Here is a 17376-nt window from a genome sequence, read left to right on the forward strand (position 1 = left end):
TTAAAAAAGAACAGCTAACAGCGTGTTACAGTGGTTTGTGATGTATCTAAAGAAATTCGTTATTAGACTGTTTGAATTGCCATCTCTGCGTGCGCTTGCCTCGGATTCCGTGCGTGTGTGCGTGCGGGACACTGGGTCCTTATAAAGCCGGGATGTGACGTCACGGCTAATAGGCGACAGGGATTACGGTAAAGATGGCGCCGCATCAGGCGCTGCGGTGCTGTAAACGGGCTATAAACTGGGTACCTGTCCTGTTTGTAAACCTTGTTGTTGGCTGGTCTTATTACGCATATGTCGTGGAGCTGTGTGTCTGTAAGTACACCCACTTTATTAAAGTACACCCACTTTATTAAACCCAATTCCGTGGACGCTGATGGTACAAATAATGCGACGCGAGTTGAGGTGACATCTGCATCTGTGAAATGCAATACTAATAAATAGGAAAAGTCTGATATTTTGTAATATTTTAAGATGGGAAATTCATTGAAAGTGAGGGAGAATGCTCGCTGTACGTTATAATTAATCAGTTGCTATGATAATGCCTGTGCAAAACCCACAGAAAAGCTCCAAATGCCCCGGGCAGCGGTTGCATTTCGACTGCAGGTTGACAGTTTAACAGCTTATGACGAACAACCTTCATTTAAAAAATGGTGCTGTGTTTACCTTATTAAGGTGTAAACTCAGAAGAGAACTTGACTCTTGACTGTTTGCTCGGCCTTCCTGCAAAGGCTTTGCTTTTTGCCCCATAGGTTTGTGATGTTACTGATGATTTCTTTGTGCAAACGCACACTATGACGATCGGTTGTGCGTGCTGGGACAGTGTCAGCACGTTGGTGGGAGATGTTTCAGCCTGGGACAGATGATACAATTATCAACAGTATTAGCTGTCAGCTTTGGTCAGGGCAGGGAGATCCTTGCTGCTTAAACAAAGCTCTCTCTTGTGGGTGGGTCACTGCTGGCCGTGCCAGCCTGTTGCCACATTGTTAAACATGGAGGTACTGTGTGTGTGTGTGTGTGTGTGTGTGTGTGTGTGTGTGTGTGTGTGTGTGTGTGTGTGTGTATGTATAGCACTAATGTTTTGCTTCTTTGTATTTTCCTAGATACGATCCAAAATCATGCCGAACGAAGTAAGAGAAAAGGTTTCTCACATTTCGGCCATCATCTTTTGAATTTCCTCGGCTGACTTTCTGTTTTTATTTCTTCATTTAACAGTCAGCTATCTGGTCGTCTTTCATGCTTTCCTCATGATGTTTTTGTGGTCCTACTGGAAAACGATTTGGTCCACTCCAGCCAGCCCCTCACAAGCGGTAAGTCAGACTGAGCCTTTCGCCGAGGATATTGCATTGCTTTGAGTGGTGGCGTGCTCTCCCCTCAGTTCAGCCTCCCCAGAATGGAGAAAGAACTCTATGAGCGAGAAGAGCGAGCGGAGATGCAGCAAGAGATCCTAAAGAAAGTGGCGAGGACCTTGCCGGTGTACACGCGCATGCCAGATGGAGGTGAGGCGACAACCAAATCAACCTTGGTTCACGTGTCAGCCTCCATCTGGAGGAAGGTCACACATCATGTGAGGCTCGAACTGCAGAGATGATCTCACACTTGCTCTCAAAGAGATACTTCATATCTTTTTAATAACAACAGTGGAACAGAAAGTCCTGGCATATGGCCATCAGCCTCCAGCCGCCTTTTGCACAGAAATTGCTTAATGTCACAGTAATAAAGGCCCTTTTTGAAAAACAACACGATATCATAGTGCGGAACTGCAGGCTGTGTCTCATCTCGTTTCGACTCATCTTCTTAACCCCTTTGGGAGTCACGGGGAGGGACCACAATGGCCGACGACAGGGTCCACCCCTGGGTGAGTCTCCAGTTTATCACAGGGCCCCGTATGAGCATTTGTGGGAATGTTGGGCCGAGAACCCGGAGAGAACCCTCCGCTTCCCGGCCCAGGCCTCAACAGACTGAGCTCCTGCTGCCACAGACTGTGATCCACCTGTAACACATGATGTCGTCTGTAGGCTGTGATCCACCTGTAACACATGATGTCGTCTGTAGGCTGTGATCCACCTGTAACACATGATGTCGTCTGTAGGCTGTGATCCACCTGTAACACATGATGTCGTCTGTAGGCTGTGATCCACCTGTAACACATGATGTCGTCTGTAGGCTGTGATCCACCTGTAACACACGATGTCGTCTGTAGGCTGTGATCCACCTGTAACACATGATGTCGTCTGTAGGCTGTGATCCACCTGTAACACATGATGTCGTCTGTAGGCTGTGATCCACCTGTAACACATGATGTCGTCTGTAGGCTGTGATCCACCTACACGATGTCGTCTGTAGGCTGTGATCCACCTACACGATGTCGTCTGTAGGCTGTGATCCACCTACACGATGTCGTCTGTAGGCTGTGATCCACCTACACGATGTCGTCTGTAGGCTGTGATCCACCCACATGATGTCGTCTGTAGGCTGTGATCCAGTCTATAGAGGACATCACTCAGGTGACAATTGGCAAAAGCGTTTATTGTGAATATTCTCCAACGCATGGATAAATGTGTTTGCTCAGCGGTTGCGGTTGCCACATCGCTGGTTCCCTTTTAACTTGACCCGATGCTTCTTCTTTTGAGCTGCGGGTTTGTCTCTCAAAGTTGAAGCAAAATGAAGCAGGGTTGCAGGACGCCGCCGTCAGTTAGGGGCTACCCCAGGTCATAAAACACCTTTATTTTTACCTCTGATTTGCTGAATACGGTGGCGTCTGTTTTTTTTTACCTGAAAGTTTGAGATGCACTACAATTCTTTGGTTTGGACCTTCCACATGTTCAGTCACTCGCTTCACCTTTCATCTGTTTTTGTGATTCTTTGAAATACAGTGCGTGATGATTCGGCTTTTATCTCTCTCTAAACAGCGATCCGATACTGCAAACCCTGCCAGCTGATCAAACCCGACCGCTGCCATCACTGCTCGACCTGTGAGAGGTAAGTCATCGGTTACCGGTTGTTAGCTGGTCTGACTCCCTGAGAACAGCTTCACTGCCAGCGTTTACACCAAAAACGGTGGCTCATAAACAAGCTAGAGCTCAATATCCTGTCTGTCCTCCTCATCTGTCCAGGTGTGTGCTGAAAATGGACCATCACTGCCCCTGGTATGTTCACTTTATCTCCACATCAGAGACATGCACGCTCGGCCCCGTGGCTCACGTTGTTTGACGTGTTCTGGTTCAGGGTAAATAACTGCATTGGATTCTCCAACTACAAGTTCTTCATCTTATTCTTGACCTACGCTTCACTCCACTGCCTGGTCATTTGCGCAACAGTCACCCAGTATTTCATCAAATTCTGGACCGTGAGTACCCCCGCTTCCCTTTGTGCGCCCTTTACGTAATCAAACACGTCATTGCCCGTGTTTAAAGCAGATTGCACGCTGCGGGGGGGTGTTGGGAGGGGCAGCAGTGGTTTGAAAACATGGTCATGATTTTTGTAGATGAATAATAAAGTGCAGTCAGGCTGTGGTGAGGCACATGATGGGACACTGATCAGCGCTGTAAGCTGTCACACTATGTGGTGTGTGTGTGTGACTGTTGGTCAGAAGATCCACTTCATCAAGCTCTATCTAAAGGAAACATTTAGATTGTAATCATTCTCATCTAATTCTACTCCAAGGGAAGGAGTTTGTTGTGCAGTGAACCCTCCGCCACCCCCCCGTCACCTAACGATGACCTCTTCTGTCTGACCAGCCTGGTGTATTTTGGTTTTTACTCCTCTCTGTAGAAAAAGCTGCCCGACACACATGCCAAGTTCCACATCCTGTTCCTCTTCTTTGTGGCGGCCTTGTTCTTCATCAGCATCGTGTCACTTCTCAGCTACCATCTGTGGCTTGTGGGAAAGAACAGGACGACTATCGGTACGTATGAACCGGTCAGATTCAACCCTTTGGATCCAACTTTGGACCCTTTTTCCTCATTAGTTTACCATCGATTCCCAGAAACCTTCAGTGCTGCTGTTTTCACAAGCGGTCGAGACAAAAGCGGCTTTTCTCTGGGCTGCAGCCGGAACATGACCGAGGTTTTTGGAGATCGAGCGAAGTACTGGATCTTGCCGGTTTTCTCCGGGTGAGCCGACTCAAGCAGATGTTTATCACATCCATCACAAAAACAGGGATATTCTGGCGGGTTCTTTCTCCGTCTCTGCTCTGCTTTGTATTTAAAACACAAAATTTGGCCCAATGAGGCTTTTTTAAGCAGCAGCTTCTGGAAAACGACAATCAGATCAGTTGCTAACTTTGGATCGATCTGTTCACTGCAGTCAGGGAGACGGACAGTCCTTCGTCACCAGATTGGTGCACATAGATCCCGAACAAGCAAACAGCGTCCTCCAGCACAATGGTAAAAGGTGTGTGCGACTGGTTTCTCTTAAACAGAATAATGGTGTTTTCCGTCCATTTTGTGTGGTGAATTTTACTCCCTGATTTGGATTACAGCCGCACGGACGGAGAGCCCAAACTCTGTACCGTCGAACACACATCCGAGGGCACCGACGAGAAAGGTGCGTTGATTCTGCCGCGGTTCCGTCTCTATTTTGCATTCAGACTTGTGTTTTCAGACTTTGCTCTCTTTGTTTTCAGACAATGGTCTGTCAGTCTCGGGAACGTTAGCCAACGGCCCACAGCAGGTTGGTGGACAGTGTCGTTAAAGCTCCTTGTTAGCAGAATTCCGGGCCAGAAGCGTCCTCTCGACGTCTGCCCGCACAGGCCTTCTCTTGTCGATGTGAAACATCACGCGTTCTTTAAGGGATTTTCTTTCCACTTTGCACAAATGTCAAACCGCTCTCAAAGAGCCACCCAGCTGATGGGTGCTGTGTCATCCTAATCCTTGAAACCTATTCATATCCTGTCTAAAGAGTTATTCTCTGAGTGAGCTTGAACCTGCAGGCAGAGGAAACATGTGACTGCAACCATAGTTCACATTCAGTGCGATAAATCAGTTTAATATCAGTTACACTGCCATCGTTTCCCTGCCTGGAGTTTATCCAGGAGGAGTTTCCCTGACTGGTTTACTGTTGTTTTGCAGGCACATCAGTAAATGGTGAGTTGCTTCAGTGCCTTAAAGCCTCAAGGACCTCTCCAGGAACCACCCTTCACCTTTATCCTTCCTTCGGTCAGCTTTAAACCAGCACAGGGAAACCGTTTTCATACCCCTCCTCAGAATATACATACAGCAGCATCAGCGACTAAACTCATCTGAAGCAAAGATGATTCTTTTGCCAAAGACACTCAAATGTTCTGGATGACTGATTTTCTGTGCCGTGTCTTTAATAAGGGATTAACATGTTCATTTAATACGAGACTTCTCCTTTCTCAGAGTAGATGGAGCATCGTCGTGGTTACGATGATCAACTCAGTGGAAATATCAGCTTGTCTAATTTAGTCGACAGTTTACATGATTGAAGCTCTCTGTTTACACATTAAATGATATATTTATTCTTCACATTTCCAAGATTTTGCATTTTCTTGCTCAGGTTTTAAAGCTTAAAGATTAAGGATGAAATCCATCACATGCTAATGATTGTGTCTGTGAAAATAACTGCTTCAGACTAGACTGATTCCTAACTTTATTAGCAAAGAAGTTGCCATTTTTGCACTATAATTTATGTTCACACTGTTGTTTTAAGTAATTTTGTGTTACCTTTATTGTATGTATCTTTGTCATTAATGTATTTTATGACCCTCCCCTTCATGTCTCCACATTTTCTGAGGACCATTTCTTTAATCTCAAGGATTAGATGCTCAAGTTTTTATGTTTTTGCAAAGTTAAACTAGTACAAGCACAAAAAACACTGTTTAAAAAATCAGCCATTGACCTTGAGCCCTCCAGATACATAGATTTTGTATGCTGTCGATGAACGATAAAAGAGGGCTTTCATGATCGTAAAAACATCTTTGTACGCTCCAGGCAATAATTCAGCTTCCTCTCACAGCGGAGACAGAACCGAACGATACACGTGCACCACAAACGGGCCGTAAAGTTGCTGGTTATTCTTCCTGTGAGAACTTTTAATGGCACAATATTACCTGTGAATCTTTTTGATACTTGGTGAAACATTTCTGCAGCAATCTTAATTTATTGATTGTAACTCAGGACGGACTAACGCCAGCACCAGTTATCAGTCCAACACTGATGTCACTGTCTGCATCAGGTATCAGGGCACCTAATGACTGATTTATAGCTTTTAAGCATTTGTAGAGGATTAATTTAATAATAAATGACTGTCTAATTGTATGAGCGACATTGTTTGTGATATTTTTATAAAACAAGCTTGTTTTCCTGCACACAAAAGAACAATCTGTCTCTCATTAGAACGAATCTGATACAATCAGCACTCCAGCATATGATACTAATTAACAATAATCATCTTTCAGTCTGAAGCCTCTGGATTCTGCTGGAGTACAGGCTGAAGGCTTTGGGCTTCTCAGCCCAGCATTTCTGATCAAATGGGAGAGATTCTGTTGCAAGAACAACGACTCTTAGAATCACAACTCATCAGAGTTTCCATAATCTGCAGCACAATTTAGGTCTCACAAAAACGGGAGCAACAGAGCAACATTTCAACACCTTGAGTTTATAAGTAACTAAACGCCGAGAGGGTTAAAGAGTGCCTCCTCCGTCGGCTGTCCCTTTTCTAATTAACTGCTAATTTGCTAAACCGTTGCCAAATATAACACAATCACTGTAAAAAATTAAAAAAATATCTATAGTCATTGTTTGTTCAGCCTCTCAAACGTGTTGATTCTGAGCTCCGGAGGTGTCAGCTGTGATTGCTCACACCAGGATGGATGTGCTGACCTTTTGTCCTCCATTATAATAACACGGGCGGGAAATAAGACCGGAGGTGACTGACCTCTGTGGCGTCGCCCCTGCGCAACATTGTAACAGATAAAGTTGTAAACACCTCAGAACTTTATAGCCGCCGTAGCTGATTTGATTTTATTTCTTTCTGGATAATGACCTCCGGCCAGAGCTTTTACAAGGGAGCAAGCAAAACGTTTATATTCTTTCCCAAGTGAAATAAGAATCTTGAAGGGCAAGATCCAATTGTTGTATTGGGATAATTCTTTTAAAATATAAAAATCCCAATATCTATATCTAGAAACCCTAGTAGCTTATCCCTATCTGACAAAAACAGTTGCTACACCAGGAGCTTGGAAACTGAAAGCTATTTTAGACTAAATCTTTATGGCAGGTTATGTTTGAAGGAAAGGAAATAACACACCTTGCCAAAGTTCATCTCCCAGTAACACTGATTGGCTCCCACACTTTTCAATCTGAGCTCATTCCAATCACTTAAAATCTGCGAATGATTGACTCCAACTTATAGACTCATAAACACATGAGCAATGAGCCGGCCCTTCACTTCATAAGCCACCGGCGTGGCGTAGAACTCTCTCCTGGCTCTGCTTCTGGAATCCATTTAATGACCTCTGAGACTCTTCACACACCCTGATGAGCAGATTCACTCACATCGGCTGTGCTCAGAGAGAAAGCCAGGATCGAATTAATCCGTCTTGACCAATCGGAACCTTTCCTGGAACGTCTGCCCGCCATGGAGGAATTGGACACGCTCAATGGCACCATTGATCCGGCTTGCTTGCAGCAGCCACCGCTGGCTATCGACATTATCAAGCGTGAGTGACCCGCAGGCTTCCTTTCCTTATCAAGCGGCCGCTGATAATAGCAGCTCAGTGAGCTGTGAGGCAGTCAGACCAGGTCAGAGCTTCTGTTTATGATTCAGTGTATAGACGCAGCACAGCAGTGACAAAAGTACTTTTTACAAATCATTTGTTTCCATTCATTATACTCGTCTCACCCGGTTTCGCTGTGTCCATTCAGAGCTGGATGGCTTCGAGATTTGCCTGTACTCCATACTCACGTTCATGTCCTGCACCTCCCTGCTGCTCTACCTGGAGCTGTGCGTCTTTATTTATAGAAAACTGCCCTACCCCAAGAAGACCACCCTGATTTGGATAAATGGTGCAGCCCCGGTAGGTGAACAAATCCGTCCTGAAAGATGTCTGACCTCCAATTTTGTAATGTTTTGCAATATTCTTAATCAAATGTCTGTTTCAGGTCATTGCCACCATGTCCTGTTTTGGCATGTGGATCCCAAGGGCGGTCATGTTCACAGATATGACATCTAACTGGTAGGTCTTCTTACAGAGCCCACAGGTTCTTCCAGCGTAACTCATCTGCAATCCACTCTGCGATGAAAGAGCTGCTTAAAACAGCTCATAATTAAAGTTTAACCACGTGTTGAATCATTACACCAGGACGCAACAATTAAAAAGCCTGAAATCTTTACAAGGTTTTCCCACCTGCAGCATTTAACGTGCATCCTCTCTAACAGTTTTCCACGGATGGTTGCGTAACGTGTACTTTTATGGATCAAAGGGGTCAAACCTTTGTGGCTCGGATGCGCGGTGCTCCATGAATGTGAGCAGGCCTGACGCTGCTCTCTGTTTGCCTGCAGTTACTTTGCAGTGGTGGTGTACAAAGTCTTGGTTCTGCTGGTGGAGGAGTTGGGTGGCAGCAACACTTTCCTGACACGATTCTCAGGAAAACCATTTCGAATCAACACCGGGCCGTGCTGCTGCTGCTGTATGTGTTTACCCCGCGTTCCCATGTCAAGGTATTCACGCCACTATGTTCCTCATATTCTTTTTCTACACCGACTGTTCTTTTGCTCAGACTGTTCCCGTGTGTTCCTGCATACAGGCGACTGCTGTTCTGGCTGAAGATCGGAGCACTTCAATATGCAATCCTGAAGACGGTGCTCTCTATCTTCGCTATAGTATTATGGACCAATGGAAACTTTGACCTGTCGGATGTAAGAAAAGTCTTAATTTCTGAAAAATGCACACGCACAACATAGAGTCAAAATCTTGTCGTGGCTTCCCTTTAGCTCGAAATCACTGGTGCAGCGATCTGGATTAACCCATTCATTGGGGTGCTCACAATAACCTCCCTCTGGCCTGTCGCCATCATCTTCATGAACATCAACAGCTTCCTACGCAGTCTCAATATGATACCCAAGTACGCCATGTATCAAGTAAGTCAGTGCTCGCTTTCCTGTAGTCTGTGGTGAGGTTTTCAATGGAGAAAAAATGGCAAAATGTTCCCTAAATTATCAATGCATAGCTGCAGCTGGATCTAGTCAGCTGAAGGAAGTAGGAAACAAAGAATCAGTTAAAATGGCATCACTGTCAGCAGCTAGCCATGTTCAAGTGTGCAGGTGATCTTTAAGAGCCAGCAGAGCCTGGAGTCTGCAGCAGAGCCTAGAGTCTGCAGTAGAGCTTAGAGTCAGCAGTAGAGCTTAGAGTCAGCAGTAGAGCCTGGAGTCTGCAGTAGAGCCTATAGCCTGTAGTAGAGCCTAGAGCCTGCAGTAGAGCCTATAGCCTGTAGTAGAGCCTGGAGTCTGCAGTAGAGCCTATAGCCTGTAGTAGAGCCTAGAGCCTGCAGCAGAGCCTAGAGCCTGCAGCAGAGCCTGGAGTCTGCAGCAGAGCCTAGAGTCTGCAGTAGAGATTAGAGTCTGCAGTAGAGCCTGGAGTCTGCAGTAGAGCTTAGAGTCAGCAGTAGAGCCTGGAGTCTGCAGTAGAGCTTAGAGTCTGCAGTAGAGCCTGGAGCCTGCAGTAGAGCCTAGAGTCTGCAGCAGAGCCTAGAGTCTGAAGTAGAGCTTAGAGTCAGCAGTAGAGCTTAGAGTCAGCAGTAGAGCCTGGAGCCTGCAGTAGAGCCTAGAGTCTGAAGTAGAGCCTAGAGTCTGCAGCAGAGCCTAGAGTCTGCAGTAGAGCCTGGAGTCAGCAGTAGAGCTTAGAGTCAGCAGTAGAGCCTGGAGCCTGCAGTAGAGCCTAGAGTCTGAAGTAGAGGTTAGAGTCTGCAATAGAGCCTAGTGTCTGCAGTAGAGCTTAGAGTCAGCAGTAGAGCCTGCAGTAGAGCCTAGAGTCTGAAGTAGAGCCTAGAGCCTGAAGTAGAGCCTAGAGTCTGCAGTAGAGCCTAGAGTCAGCAGTAGAGCCTGGAGCCTGCAGTAGAGCCTAGAGTCTGAAGTAGAGCCTAGAGCCTGAAGTAGAGCCTAGAGTCAGCAGTAGAGCCTGGAGCCTGCAGTAGAGCCTAGAGCCTGAAGTAGAGCCTAGAGTCTGCAGTAGAGCCTAGAGCCTGCAGTAGAGCCTAGAGTCTCCAGTAGAGCCTAGAGCCTGCAGTAGAGCCTAGAGTCTGCAGTAGAGCCTAGAGTCTGCAATAGAGCCTGGAGCCTGCAGTAGAGCCTAGAGCCTGAAGTAGAGCCTAGAGTCTGCAGTAGAGCCTGGAGCCTGCAGTAGAGCCTAGAGTCTGCAGTAGAGCCTAGAGTCTGCAATAGAGCCTGGAGCCTGCAATAGAGCCTGGAGCCTGCAGTAGAGCCTAGAGTCTGCAGTAGAGCCTAGAGTCTGCAATAGAGCCTGGAGCCTGCAGTAGAGCCTAGAGTCTGCAGTAGAGCCTAGAGTCTGCAGTAGAGCCTGGAGCCTGCAGTAGAGCCTGGAGCCTGCAGTCTGCAGTAGAGCCTAGAGCCTGAAGTAGAGCCTAGAGTCTGCAGTAGAGCCTGGAGCCTGCAGTAGAGCCTGGAGCCTGCAGTAGAGCCTAGAGTCTGCAGTAGAGCCTAGAGTCTGCAATAGAGCCTGGAGCCTGCAATAGAGCCTGGAGCCTGCAATAGAGCCTGGAGCCTGCAGTAGAGCCTAGCCCTGGAGCTTAAAAACTTAATAGCGATTAAACAAATCCATTCAGTGTTTGTTCACCAAAGCAGAACAAATAAACTAGCTTTTTAGAGCACCTGTGACTTTAATTGTGTTTGTGTTGGGGATTCTCTGTAACACATGTTTGCATGCTTCAAATATTTATTGCAAATGAAATAGCCTCCCTGGATGACAAAGAGGCCATTGACCTTTGATTCATTTGGTGTCACAACACTTGAGAAAAAGAGTTCCCCGGACTTATTACTGGCTGTTTATCTCATTAGCTGGTGCTCGTATTGAGTCAGCTGCAGACATCAATTATTAACATCCTGGCTTTGAATGGAACCATCGCCTGCGCGCCTCCATTCTCCTCACAGGCACGCGGATCCAGTAAGAACCACCTCTAAAAATGTTGATGTTGTCACTCCCATTATATAAAACCTGACCTCTCTCCCTCCTTCCCCCCGCTCTCTCCTCCCCTCTCTTACAGTGCTAAGTCAGCAGATGATGATCATGGAGATGTTCATCATCACTATAGTCAACTACTTCTTGTACCATCGCACGTATGATCCCATTATCTTTGAAGAAGATGACAATGAAAGGAACACCAATGCTGACCTACAAGGTTCTCTTGTGGAGCACACCGTCTAAACAGAGGAGCCGCTTTTTTTAAACAACTGGAAAAACTACTGAGGAGTCCCCATAATGTCTGTATTATATGCAAAACACAATACAAGATAATACAATAACTAAAATAAGAAGTTTACATTTTTTATGATACTATCGGGCTGATTTAATTGATAAGGGTTTCTTTACTTTACTATTTACACAAAGAACATAGTTTTTATGTGACTGTTTCTCTCAATGACAGACAAAGTTACCAAAGATGTTTAGGAGAGAGTGAGGGAAAATAATAAACTGTAAATGTGTTTTTTTTTGGGGCCTCAGAGATTTATGACTATATATGGGTTTCATTTTTACATTTGCTCAGAAAACAGTAAATAATAACTCTTATTTATTTGTGTTCACGGGTTTGCGTTTCTCCGTTTTGTGCGTGATACGAAAACAGCCCTTAAATTTATTGTTCAACAAATGGCATGGGGGGGGGCTTTACTCATGATTCAACAGTCCAACACACGTTATCGTTCCTAGAGTCCCCACAAGAGGTCAGGTTTGCTCTACCCACAGTTTGACATAAAAACCAACTCTAATGATATCAAGATGTTACGTGACTAATAAAATGTGATTATGGGGGGGAAAAAAATCACGTCTCCCCAACAATATAAAGCATTTTGTGTTGAAAATATTCATTTTGTGGTATCAGTTATTATTTGGTTGATTATATTTGTGACCCAAAGGTCGCCAGCGTGACCCTTTACCCTCTCAAATGCTCCGCAGGCTCTGGTGGTGGCTGCCCCGACTCCTTAGGGATGGAACAGATTGAAAGAATGAATGTCACATGTGTGATTAAAAAAAGAAAAAAGATTATGCAATTCAGATCAAGTAGATCACACAGACACTTTGAAGACCTGCTCTGTGATGGCTTGTTAAAGTTATTTGCAGCACATTGGACAGATCAAATGAAATGAACTTCCAATCAAGGGGAGTCACTTGTGTAATGCCACCCTATTTATGAAAGGAGGCTTTATAACATATGTTATCTTAAACTTCTATAGGTGGTTGTGAATGGAATTGCATGGCACTAAAATACAGTTTGGTAGCGATCATCTGGAAGAGGGGATCTATTTAAAGCCAGATCACTTGGAATTCAAAATTATTCCCTATTAATGGGCTATTTGTCTGTGCTGTTTATGTAAACAGAGTCATCAGACAGGGTAAATGAGCGCTGTGTTCAGGGTGGGTTGATGACAGCCCCTGGCTCTGCATTGCTGACGAAAGCTGCTTAGCTCCTCAGTTGCCATGGCAACCAGGGAGAGCAGCCAGAAGGAAAAAAAAAAAAAAAAAACAAGGCAAAGGGGAGGGGCTTTCACAGGGAGACAGTGGAGAAAGGGTTGGATGGGAAAGACAGAAGAAGGGAGGGATACAGACATCCGATAAAGAAATGCAGCAAGAGCAGCAGAGGTAACAACAGACTGCAGACGGATACGGAGGCTGAAGCTCCCCTTATAAATGCTCACACGGCCGGCTGTGGCATAGAAGCAGCTGCAGAAATTAAGAGAAGGACGCAGGGGGAAAAAAAATAAGCCAGACAAGATGGATGTACAAAAAGAGAGCATGGACCCCCTGCCTTGTGAGTCCCAGTCGAGCGGAAAAATCAGGAAAGGATTCAAGCTGTTTGGCAAACGCAAGCCAGGTAACATCTTCACGATTCGGAACAAAGGGGACGGACACAACAAGTCACCTGTTAACAAGAGCAAATCGCTGGATGGATTATCCGAGACCGGTGAAGCAGATTTGGTGCAGGAGCCAGACACGGATCGAGGACAGGAGGTGAGTCAAGGAGAGATGGAGCAGAGGGAGGAGGAAGCGCTCGGGGAGGACGGCATTCAAGCTTTTGCCCATTCTCGCAACTCTATTTCTTCGACCAGCTCGGCAAGATCCCTTAAATTTCTGTCGCTGTTGAGAGGCGGTCGGCTGGGGACAGGGGATCGCCGAGTCCACACCGTGTCTCAGCCGGTGGGTCGCCAACGTCGTGGGCTGAAGGGTCTCTTTGGCACCGTTCGGCTGAGATCAAAGGATAAAGATTGCAAGGGGGAAGTCCCTCCAAGCCCGCTGCTGAAGTCTTCCCGCGCAAACAGCGTGGAGATCATCAAAGAAGACCTTACACTCACTCCTAAAGTCCAGCCTCGCTTGCTGGACAGCCCAGAACAGGAGAACACGGAGCCAGTCGAGAGCGTATCGTCACAGGACAGCACGCCAACAACCCCGCCAGCGACTGTAGCCTCCCGGGTGCCAACCGACAATGTGAGTAGAGCTGATGAGTATGTTCCCCCCTTACCCACCTCCCAGCCACCATTGGAACCTGGTGATAACAGCCTGAACAACTTGCTGGCTGACATCTCCTCTCTTCTCACCTTTGAATCAATTTCTGGGGGTGGAGACGTGATAGCGAATGTGGAAGCAGAATGGGGAAAAGCTAATGCTACATCAAAACCCACATCTCCTCTTTACAAACCTTTGACACCCTCAGCTTTGACTTCCACGACTGCCAGCTATTCCAGTGTGGAAAAAGCCTCCTCGGTGGCCATAACCATGGCAGTCCCAACCAAAACTTTATCCCCTCCAGCACAGACAACCTCCTCCACCGCTCCAGCTCTGAGTGCCGTTGTCACAACGACCAAAGCATCCGCTCTGGCAACAAGCTCAGACACACTGAGCTCAGGCTTCACCGCAACCCTTTCAACTACCAGCATTATTAAATCCAGCCCAACACTTGCAGCAAGAAAACCTTCATGGGCTCACGTAACAACAGAGAGTATTTCGCCTACATCGTCTTCCCCTTTGCTGACAAAATCCACGCGTAGCTTCTCCACTACGACTGCTACGACAGTTCCTATAAACACCTCAACGCCTCCAGTCAAAGTTCCTTCGGTTAGACCAGCAGTCACCTTTACAGTTAGCACGCTGCCGTCAGAGACTGAGGTGTCCCCTCAACCGGTTCCTTTAGAAATTAAACCGAGTCAGGTAACTACCCCACCTCCTGCGTTACCACCAGTAACCCACAGCCCTCCCGCCCCTGTAGCATTTACTAAACCCTCCTATACTAAACTGGATTTTGTCAGCAATCCAAAGCTGCAAACTCCCACCACAGTTGCCCCAAGCTCAGCTGGAGGAGAATCTAAAGAACCAGTGGTGGCGACAACCGTCTCTACCATTAGAACCTCCTATTTTGAGCCCCTCGTCTGCAAGATGGCAACACTTTCGTCATCTACAACCACCGATTCGGTATTCGGTAAGCCTGCACTCACCTCTGCTGAAATGGACTCAAATCAGCCTCCTACCTCTCTTGCAACTGTTCCACGGGTTTGTCCTTCTCCTATTCTGACTTTCACACGCAAAACAGAACCCAGTCCTCCACCTGTCTCAGAGACACCCTCAACTACTTCAAATGAGCTCCCGGATCTAACTAAAGAGAAGATACAACTCTGTATAGATGAGGTCATCCCTGCACCCGTGACTCCAGCGACTATCATTACAGAAACCCCAACATCCACTGACACCACTCCAAATCTAACTTCTCAATTCAAGTCCATCACTGATCCGCCTCAGACAGCAGATTCTGTAGCTAAAGACCCTCCTCAGACACCTCCTGATGATTCTAAAGAACCTCCTGCTCTGATTGAAACTGTGCAATCTATACTGTCATTTGCTGTTGATCAGATCAAACCGGAAGATCCTCCTGCCCTTAAGACAGATGAGGATGTCTTAGTTTCACTAGCTAAAGTCTCTCCAGCTCCTGACTCTGAATCAGTAGTCATCCTTGCTCCATTATCTGCCCCTATTCCTTCCCCTGATTCTTCACTTTCTTTGCCCTCTTGGCCAAGTGAAGCACCTTCGAAAACAGGAGGAAGTGGAGAGATATCCTTGGACGAGCAGGTGGGTAGTTCAACCAGCAACAAGCCCCCGAGGGCTCAGACAGTGCCATCCAAAAAAGGTGAGCAGCATAACGCATCACAGGTGAACCTCAAGAGCTCCTCTAAAGAAGGCAAGACACATCATGCAAAACCTTCTGGACTCAGCAAAATACCTGTAGTCGGAGGTGGCAGAGCAGGGAAGCTACCAGTCCGGGAGCGTCAACATGTGGATAACGGAGCTGACAGAGGGCCGCCGACTCCTGAGACCGAAAAGCAGAGACCGCATTTCAACTCACATGATGCAGGGGGCAAAAATAAAAGCCCTGAAGTCGGCACTGTGGGTCTCACCTCAAAACGAACCCAGGAGAGGAGTCAGCAGCCCCCGCAGCCCAAAGCCCTCACCAGTTCCCCGCGTGACACAAAGATCCCCATGAAACACAGTCCGCATCCTCATTACGCCTGCCAAATCCCTGTAGCCAGAGACACCCCTCGCACAAAGATACCGGTGTCTAGGGTTCCTGTCCGCAGGGCTGGTAACAAGCCTGCAGACGCATCCGGCAGCTCCCAAATTAGAAAGTAAAGGAACCGACTGAATCTGATAACAACATGATTTATGGCTTTGACAGCTTTTTCCACTCTCGATATCACAACATCGTTGCCCTTTTTACGGTCATATTTTGCGCTATAATTCTCTTCACTGCACGCTAAGCTACAATAACCAAGCCAAGGAGGACAGCGCTGAAGCACAAATCATCTCAACAGGGAGCCAGAGCAACCCTCCTGGACATGCACTCAGGAAAGGTTGGAGGTCACACCTGAACACACAGCAGCATCAGTAACAACGGATGAAGAACAGTCACACAGTCACAACCAGGACAGGTGCCTTTCACAGGGTCCTTTTCTTACACTCTCAGCCTTTTCTACAGGACTTTTAACTTTTGTTACTCTCACGTTTCGGACAAACCTTCAAGTATTTTTGGTCTTTCTTTCCAGCAAGTCTCTTTAATAACCACCGATCCCTTTACTTCTTTTTTTTTTCCTGCCAGGAGACAAACTGCAGGAACTCTGATAAATGAATGCAACCAAATTTACATTCCACATCTTTTCTGGATGTACTTTATGTAGCAAAAAAAATGTGCCATTCATTTTTGTATGTTGAACTATACAGCATCTGTACGATCATCTACTCCTATATTCAGTAATATGATCTGTTCTCCCTGTGAACTATGGGATAGATTAACTTTGAGGAAGGAAGGACAAATAGGTCCTTAAATGGAACTGGACATCAGCCATTATGAATGGCCCCCTGGACATTTGCGAGAGATGAGATCTCCTGCTCAAACACTGGCACAACCTTATTTTTACTCCACTTATACTCAGATAAGAAAGTATCTGTGTATAGTCTGTGTTGTTCTGTTTCCTATTTAATCAATAAAACAATATGGTCCGTAAGATAAAATCTGCTTAAATTGTGAATTATATTTGCTAGAGATCATGCAATGATGTCATCTTATTTTAAAACCTATTACATAAGGCTGGAGAGCAAATAAATACATTATTAAGTCTTATTTTAGATCTGTGCGGTGACACACTGTATTTCTACAGCCCAGAATGTCCTCATAACATAATCCCGACCACGTTCACACTTAAAGCTCACTGACCTGAATAAAGAGCACATGAATGTCAGCAGAGCCTGGCCAATCCGCCACGAGGGAAACACTTAACATGCATACCTTATTATCAGGGGAGAAGCCTTTGTGGATGTGTGTCATTGCTATTTACAGGGTAAAATGCATTTAACACATCGGATGAACAATAGCCCGAGCAGCAGATGGATCATTTGATTTATCCAGGAGCAAACCATTAAAAAAAAACTGCATGGGTTCAAAGCAAGCTCGGCGTTTTGTGGTCAAACCTCAGGTTTGTGACTGGGAACTTCACTGGAGTCACGGAGGTATTTACAGGCAGTCTGGCGTTATCCTAAGGAATAACAGACAAAGGATGGTTCCAAAGGAGGCTCTGTTAACCTTGAGGAGCCTGGAGCTGCAGGCTGAGAGAGCGAGGACCAAAAACACGAGGACTCCAGCGCAC

General features: G+C 46.2%; 3 protein-coding genes across 3 annotated transcripts; all 3 read left to right on the top strand.

Moving 5' to 3' along the window:
• Positions 1–174: 174 nt before the first annotated feature.
• LOC101063229 (palmitoyltransferase ZDHHC20-like) lies at positions 175–6278 on the top strand. The gene is made up of 13 exons (XM_003971279.3): positions 175–312; positions 1101–1127; positions 1213–1307; positions 1376–1496; positions 2910–2979; positions 3114–3146; positions 3226–3346; positions 3772–3904; positions 3986–4112; positions 4306–4392; positions 4481–4545; positions 4625–4671; positions 5070–6278. The coding sequence occupies exons 1-13, from the start codon at positions 195–197 to the stop codon at positions 5079–5081; spliced, it is 1056 nt and encodes a 351-aa protein (XP_003971328.2). The 5' UTR covers positions 175–194; the 3' UTR covers positions 5082–6278.
• A 970-nt stretch (positions 6279–7248) lies between these two features.
• On the top strand, positions 7249–11496 carry LOC101063453 (organic solute transporter subunit alpha-like). Its single transcript, XM_003971280.3, has 8 exons — positions 7249–7681; positions 7887–8038; positions 8124–8197; positions 8524–8682; positions 8769–8880; positions 8956–9102; positions 11035–11140; positions 11241–11496. The coding sequence occupies exons 1-8, from the start codon at positions 7600–7602 to the stop codon at positions 11399–11401; spliced, it is 993 nt and encodes a 330-aa protein (XP_003971329.1). The 5' UTR covers positions 7249–7599; the 3' UTR covers positions 11402–11496.
• A 1206-nt stretch (positions 11497–12702) lies between these two features.
• On the top strand, positions 12703–15865 carry LOC105417498 (APC membrane recruitment protein 2-like). Its single transcript, XM_029848700.1, has 2 exons — positions 12703–13969; positions 15092–15865. The coding sequence occupies exons 1-2, from the start codon at positions 12965–12967 to the stop codon at positions 15863–15865; spliced, it is 1779 nt and encodes a 592-aa protein (XP_029704560.1). The 5' UTR covers positions 12703–12964.
• The last annotated feature ends 1511 nt before the right edge of the window (positions 15866–17376 follow it).

The sequence above is a fragment of the Takifugu rubripes genome, chromosome 15 (assembly GCF_901000725.2).
Source record: "Takifugu rubripes chromosome 15, fTakRub1.2, whole genome shotgun sequence".
Taxonomy (NCBI): Eukaryota; Metazoa; Chordata; class Actinopteri; order Tetraodontiformes; family Tetraodontidae; genus Takifugu; species Takifugu rubripes.